The sequence below is a fragment of the Wyeomyia smithii genome, chromosome 2 (genome assembly GCF_029784165.1).
Source record: "Wyeomyia smithii strain HCP4-BCI-WySm-NY-G18 chromosome 2, ASM2978416v1, whole genome shotgun sequence".
Taxonomy (NCBI): Eukaryota; Metazoa; Arthropoda; class Insecta; order Diptera; family Culicidae; genus Wyeomyia; species Wyeomyia smithii.
Window position 1 is genome coordinate 149,001,775 of NC_073695.1, and position 7,805 is coordinate 149,009,579.

Sequence of the window (7,805 nt, forward strand, 5' to 3'; positions counted from 1 at the left end):
AAAAGTGAGGTTAAAAGATTCAAAACATTTTTTAAGTAAGCTTCATTTTAACAATTCTACTAAGCTAAGGTTTGCTTCAAGTTCTCCGAGTTTGGCGCCATACTTTAACTCGCAATAGTAATATCCTCACAAATATCGCGATTCTTTTTATTTTCAAACTACAACATAGCTCGTCCTTTTGAACTATTTTTAACATGAATCTTTGAAAATTCTAGTAAAACTTTCTTTGAATTGCAACTGACGCCTATGGACTAAATACAAATAAGCTGTACATTTTCGTAGGGAAAAAATTAAAGTCAGTTCCAAGGTCCTATTACAACAATGTAAATTTTTATAATCGATCGGTGGGACTAGTTTCCATACGATTTTTGCCTTTCTCCTAGAAAGGTATAGTAATCACTTGCAAAATCGAAAGTATGAAAGTGCTCCAAAGGGCCGAATGGCATATGTCACTCGACTCAGCTCGACGAGCTGAGCATTTTCTGTATGTGTGTGTTTGTGTGTGTGTGTGTGTGTGTGTGTGTGTGTGTGTGTGTTTGTGTGTGTGTGTGTGTGTGTGTGTGTGTGCAAATTTTTATTCTCACTCACTTTTGTCAGAGATGGCTGGACCGATTTTCATGAAATTAATTGAAAATGAAAGGCCTTGTTGTCCCATAAGTCTCTATTCAATTTTATTGTAATCGGATTTTCAGTTAAGAGTTATGTATGAAAATGTAAAAATCATGAAACATCATTATCTTGAAAAATACAGAACGGATTTGAACGAAATTGGTTTCAAATGAACGGGCTACCTGAAATACCCTTAACTTTTGAATTTTATGAAGATGAATATTGTGGTTCAAAAGTTATGAAAAGAAACGTGTTCTGAAGACTGTTTAATCTCACTCATGTTTCTCAGAAATGGCTAGGCCAATTTTCAAAAAATCAGTGTCAAATGGTAGGTCTAGTTGCCCCATAAGACCCTATTGATTTGTTTTGCAATCGGACTATTACTTTGCCTGTTATGTTTAAAAATGTGAAATCCAGCTATGAAAAGGAACATATTCCGACGACTACTTGGACTCACTCACTTTTCTCAGAGATGGCTGACCTGATTTCCACAAAATTAGTGTCAAATGATAAGTCTAGCTGCCTCATAACACCCTATTGAATTTAACTGTAATCGAACTGTAACTTCGTCTGTAATGTACCGAAATGTGAAAATCATGAACCTTCATTATCTCAGAAACAACACAAACGATTTGACCAATATTATTATCAGATGAGCGGGCTAGTTGAGGGCTAACTGATGAACAATGATTTAACCCGTGGTTCAAAGTTTGGCTGCCCTATACGTTCTCATTTTATTTGATTATAATCGAACCTAAGGAACCGTTATGTGTTAAATTGTCAATAAAACAACGACAGTCTATTATCTCAAAGATTACACGACTTATTTGAACATAACTTGTGTCATACGAACGAGTCATCTCTCAAACTTACAAATAACAAACTTCATAACAATTTGACATGTGGCTCAAAAGTTATGGAACGAACCTGCTTTGAACGATATATGTGGCCGCAACATAATTTAAATGTGGTATTGTACTATTTTAACGTTCCAAATTCATTGATTCCTTGCGATGTGTTTAAAGTCTGCAAATGCACGACGAATCGGCCATAGGATATGATCAAAGTCAAATAACAAATCGTTTGAAATGATTGGTTTTATCGAAATGACAACATCCTCGACTTTTGGTTTCTGTACATTGCCTTGATTCTGAATACATTCTTATTGGGTGGTTTTCGGTCATTTTCAGCAAATTTTCTGGCATCAATCTGACACCGGAAATACCCATATTGGGAGGTATTTAGTTATTTTGGTTGTTTTCCAGAAACTAAAAGTGGTCGTCTTATAATTCAAAATGGTGCCCGGGGCAGAATGTTTGGTTTCTATGCATCATCTCGATTACGGTAATATCCATATTGAGTATTGTGACAACCTAGAACTGTAACTCACGCGTCTAACTAAGAGAATGACGAGGTACGTTTGTTCGAGACCGAGCCGAACCATCAGAGACGATATATCACTAATACATGGAATATGGATGAACTTAATACTTACGTGAGCGTTCGGTCCATACTGTACTTACGAGTTATGCTGTCTACCACATCCCCCTTTTTATAAAGAAAGGACATATTTTTATTTATTTATTTGAACAATTTAATGAGATAATTATGTGAATCGTTAATTTTAATTACAACATTTTTCATCAAGATAAATAACTCTTCAATGTGCAGAGCGGGTTGACTTACGTAATCTCTCAGAACGCCGAGGAGCGTCTTCAATGGGATCAACGGTTGGCATCCCAAAATCTTCGGTCTCGTCTGATGAGTCAACAGTTTTCTTGAGATGCGAAACATTTCTGTAATATGACTTGCCTGTTTCCAAATATTCAACGCGAACTTTCGATCCTTTTCTCTCTGCAACCAAAAACTTTTCTTTAGGGAGATGGTCGAGAGCTTGTTTGTGGGATGTTAATTTCGAATAAATACGACATCTCCAACCACGATGTCACAGGGTTTTGCTCGACGCTTAGTATCCTCCCTCTCCTTCCCTGAAGATTTTTGTGATCTATCTCTATCGGCGAAGTCAGCAGAAGGAACAGCGGTAGCCAGGTCGTCAAGTTCTGGAAATTTTGTGCGCAGTTTGCCGTTTTGTAGAAGTTCATTTGGCGCTTTGCCAGTGGTACTGTGATGTGTGTTGTTATACATTTCCAAGTACTGGTCCATTTCCGCTCGCCAGGTACCATAAAGTGCGTTAGCTATTCTCAATCGCTTTAGTAAAGAACGATTTTGTCGTTCTACCTCACCGTTCGCTTGAGGCCAGTACGGTGATGTATGGTTGAGAAAGATCCCTTTTGTACGACAGTAGTCCTCGAGGTCAGTTGCTGCAAACTGCTTCGCGTTATCCAGAGTTATTGTACGCGGATTACCCCAGAGTCTGAAGATTTTGTCAAGCCTTTTGATCGTTTCTTTGGCGGTGATGGTGGTCATAATTTCCAAATCTACATGCCGGCTAAAATAGTCGATGACTACTAAAATGTATTCTCCTGAAGGTAACGGACCCAGGAAATCGATGGCGATATCCACCCACGCTTTAACCGGCAGAGTTCTGCGTTGCATCGGCTCTGGAGCATTAGGAATCTGTACCAATCGACAGCCTTCACATTTCTCGCAGACTTTTACCGCATCTTGGTCCATATTTGGCCACCAACATCGATCTCTCGAGCGTAATTGACACCGAATAACAGTCTAGTGTACCGAATGAGGCCCCAGTTGGTGATGAACGTAGTGATGTCTCGACTTTCTTCGGCTAATTTGACCTGATGGAACGCCTGTTTGATATCTAGTGTTGTGAAATACTTGGCTCCGCTGAACCGTGATAACAAATCATCGAAAACGGGCAGGGGATGGTTCAATCTTTGAATAGCCTGGTTTGCACGTCGCATATCGATACACAACCCAGATCGCCGTTGTCTTTTAAAATTGGCACTAAAGGTGATACCCAGGATGTTGGTCTAGTTCCGCGCTCAATAATGCCCATTTCCAATAAATCATCAAGTTTTGCCTTCACCTGGCCAAGTATGGGAATAGGACACCGACGAAGTGGTTGAATGACAGGCGCAACGGATCGATCTAAAGGTAAAAACTAACTGGAAATCCTTAATTTTGGGAAACATCTTCGTTTCTTTAACATGATTGACGGTTTGTCCAAAAGTACTCGGCAACCCAACCCGCAAAAGTCCCAGATTGCGAGCAGTAACTTTACCAAGCAACGATTGTTGTCCACCCTTGATCACATAGAATGTAGTTTCTGTTGACATTACTTCAGATCCATCCATAACATCAAGAACAGCATTGAATACTGTCAAGAGCTTCAATGGTACTCTACCATAGGCAAGGAATCGTTTTGAATCGTCAAATCTTTGAGCAGAGAACTAAGCTCCTCCTAACTTCAACAAATCCCACGTCGTGTCGTCAATTAAATTGTGCGTTGACCCCGAATCGATGAGCATTTCGATTTCAACTCCTCCTACACGGCACTTGATGAACTCGTCATCTTCATTAGCGATATTGTAAACTGAAAATTCTTCCTGTTCAACTCCGTCACTGTTTCGAGTTTCGATGTTTCGTACCGTTCTGGATCGTTTAAAATTTCTAGAGTCTCGATTGAATCGATACGGAGAGTGTCTTCGTTTAGTTGCAGTTCTTCCAGCATTTGCTTTGCACATGGTCTGGAAATGTCCGATATTGCGACAAAGATGGCAAGGTTTATTCATGGCAGGGCATTTTTCATTTTCATCATGCTTCATTCTACCGCAGCGGGAACACCTTTCTCTATATGCCGGTTTTCCGGAGTCTTGGTAGTACGGAATCCTTTGCTTATTGATAAAAACACGATTGATTTCTTCTTTCTGAGTTGATACCGATTTCATCAAAGATGCCTGCTGCTTGATTGACTGATATGCATTGATGATCTTCGTCGCGGCGTCTAGTGTGAGGTTTTCCTTTTCAAGTAGTTTCCGTTTGAGCTCTTCAGATGAATTTTGGATAACCTTGTCCATAATCGCTATCTGTCGGCATTGTTGCTCAGTTTTACCAAAAAAACATTTTTCTGCTTTCTGCTGCACTCTCAACAGAAATTTCTCAATTGGCTCATCATCAGCCGGAGACATGGACCAAAACTGAAACCTTTCAAAGCTCTCATGTTGCTTGGGAGAAAAATGTTCTTCCAGCTTCTGTTTTGCCTGTTCGTACGGATTCGCATTTGGTTCATCAGCATCGACCTCATCAGCTCCGGGGATACCATAAAACACATCTTGAAGCTCTATACCTCCCATTGCAAGCATTTGAGCTTTGTGACTCCTTCCATCTTCTATGTTTGAGGCGGTCATAACGTTTTCAAACCACCGGATGTAGGTGGGCAAATTTAAATTGAGGTAGGTTGTAGGACGCTGGGTTGAAAACTGACTGAACTTGCACAAATTCTTCCATGGGAGGATCCATTTTCCTGTTAAGAAAAAAAAACTTCCAATGTAACCACATTGAATTCATGAACGCAACTGAGAATACAATCGATGAACCATGCTCATGATGCCTCTTATTGAGAAAAACTTAGCCTTATCTTTCCTTCAAATGATTTCAATCACATATTAAAATTGTAATTATGGTTCAATAACTGAATTTTATCACAAACATGCATAATCTCTCTCTTCTTGCATCTACCAGTGAATTCAATCACAACCTCTTCCAGGCCACAGGTTATTAAGTGAAATTAATCACAATCATTCATTTTGTTTCATATAAACAAACATCTTGCATTCACCAATGAATTGAATCACGGCCCCTTGTTCAGAAAGCGCACGCAAATTGCATTTGATAACATCAACAAAAGCATACAACATTATCAATTCAATTACAACCGACTCTTTCTTTCGCTCTCTTTGAGTAAATATCACAGTGAATTGAATCACGCTCTCACAGCCTTCCTAGCCAACACACTTCCAATCTCGTTCCTATTGGAATTTCGAATGATCGCTTCATTGTCATCTGGTAACTGTCTTCCCCCACCTGCAGGACCGATCGAAAGATTTTCTCTTCCCTCTTAATTCTTTCCTTTTCGTTGTATATTACGCATAGGGTAAAGACTGCTTCCGTGTACGAGACCTGTGTTAATTTTGTTTGCAAACAGTTAAAATAGAATACATTCAAAATACATACATGATATTTATTGTTCAGGGGTAAAGCAATATCTGAGATCTACGCGAGAAAACTCATCAAGGCATGTCTTATTTCTTTAACCAAGTGCGAAGAAAATATATATTGATACGAACTAAATATGATGCAATGCCCTATATCTTTGTTCACCGTGCCATCAAGAATTGTCGTTTTTTTCGCTGCTTCCAAATGTGAGCCCTAATCAGTATGTGTGAGATGGTGGTTCGTATATTGTTGCATGATCTTGGTTTGAATTGTAAATGTGTATTGGTTGTTTGAGTTGAAAGAGAGTTCTAAACGACTATTCACTAATATAAAGCGACTAATCTCAGTCTGATTCTATGTATGTATACGCAACGGACGCCAATATGCAAGGCATTTTTTGTGAATAGGAAATGCCGGTGAAACAATGTTAGCAGTAATTCTTTTGCTAATACAATTTTTCCCTCCGATACAAGAACTGTACATACCTTGAAAGCAGAAATAATCCACGCTCATTCAAATGCACGGTATTCGCTCTTACCAGGAAGGAAAAATCAAAGACAGTACACATACTACGCATACGCAGTTCACTCATCCAAGCGGCCCTCACACAAAAGCCTTCATATTTGTAAAACCCAACGTATCACGTTCCTCTTCGCACCAAGAATATCACCTAACCTTCAAACCTGAGAACAGCAACTCACACCTTTTTTCTCACATATAACACATTGCATTCTATTTCCACGCTTCGGGCATTTGATTCAATTTGCACTAGATTTCGTTTCTTTGTATAAAAATGCATACGTCCGCCCAGAGCTTGCCTTTTTCACTCTAACTTTTCTTCTCAAAATGGCGGACCATCAAGCATGGTCCATGATTGGATTTTCACTTTTTTCCTCGGCTGGCAATTATTTGAAGGAATTTATATAAATTAATTACCAGATCACTTTACTTCGCACTGAATATGAACGAAAAATTCACTTGAAAAATACACTTGAAAACTTTACTTGACCGCTGATTTTTCTCCTTCGTCGCCACTTGTGATAACCTAGAACTGTAACTCACGCGTCTAACTAAGAGAATGACGAGGTACGTTTGTTCGAGACCGAGCCGAACCATCAGAGACGATATATCACTAATACATGGAATACGGATGAACTTAATACTTACGTGAGCGTTCGGTCCATACTGTACTTACGAGTTCTGCAGTCTACCACAAGTATTATTCGGACATTTTCGACTGTTTCCTAGAAGTTGCCATTTAGCATTTCAAAATGGTGCCTGAGGTCAATTGTTAGCTCATTCCATCATTCTGGTTCCGGAAGTCGCCATATGGGAAACAGCCGAAAATGATCGAATAACACCCAATACCGGAAGTCGCCATCTCAGAATTTAAAATGGTATCTGTGGTCGATTTTAGCTTCTGTGTGTCATTCTAGATCCGGATATTATTATATTGGGTGGAAATCGGCCGTTTTTGGCTGTTTTCCAGAAACCGGGAGTTGCCAACTTACAATCCAAAATGTTGCCTGAGGTCGATTATGGAACATATTTGTTACCTCTAAAAACATTCACCTGCCAAATTTGGTTCCATTTAATTGATTAGCTCTCGAGATGTGCAGAAATTTGTGTTTCATTTGTATGGAAGCCCTCTCTTCCAGAAAAGGGAGGGATGTCAAACCATTATGGACATATTTGTTACCTCTCAAAACATCCACAAGCCGAATTCGATTTAATTTGCTTGGTTTGTTCTTGAGTTGTGTAGAAATTTATGTTTCATTTGTATGGGACACCTTTCTTCCAGAAGAAGGAGGGGTCACAAAGTATCATAGGAATCTTTATCGGCACCAAAAACCCCTACAGTAGTTTTTGAGCCTATATGGATCAGACAGACAGACAGACCGGACTACATTTTTTTATGTATAGATTACAACATCAATATTTTAGGACCTAATGAGTGAATATACATTCATTGGATTGAAGCGTTCATGTAAATCTATTTTTACAAATAAAAGTTTGAATGAGAAAGGCTGGGTCAGTTTTCACTCTATGGGAAAATTCAC

The 7,805-nt window shown here is 39.1% G+C and overlaps 2 protein-coding genes across 2 annotated transcripts; both read right to left on the bottom strand.

Moving 5' to 3' along the window:
- Positions 1-2,517: 2,517 nt before the first annotated feature.
- LOC129720056 (uncharacterized protein K02A2.6-like) lies at positions 2,518-3,243 on the bottom strand. Its single transcript, XM_055671468.1, has one exon. The coding sequence runs from the start codon at positions 3,241-3,243 to the stop codon at positions 2,518-2,520; it is 726 nt and encodes a 241-aa protein (XP_055527443.1).
- A 737-nt stretch (positions 3,244-3,980) lies between these two features.
- LOC129720057 (uncharacterized) lies at positions 3,981-4,883 on the bottom strand. Its single transcript, XM_055671469.1, has one exon. It carries the CDS (start codon positions 4,881-4,883, stop codon positions 3,981-3,983), a length of 903 nt encoding a protein of 300 aa, XP_055527444.1.
- Between the last annotated feature and the right edge of the window lie 2,922 nt (positions 4,884-7,805).

What these genes read in the sequence shown, in the direction of transcription:
- LOC129720056 (XM_055671468.1), bottom strand. Translation starts at nt 3,243, where the DNA reads ATGGACCAAGATGCGGTAAAAGTCTGCGAGAAATGTGAAGGCTGTCGA.
- LOC129720057 (XM_055671469.1), bottom strand. Translation starts at nt 4,883, where the DNA reads ATGGGAGGTATAGAGCTTCAAGATGTGTTTTATGGTATCCCCGGAGCT.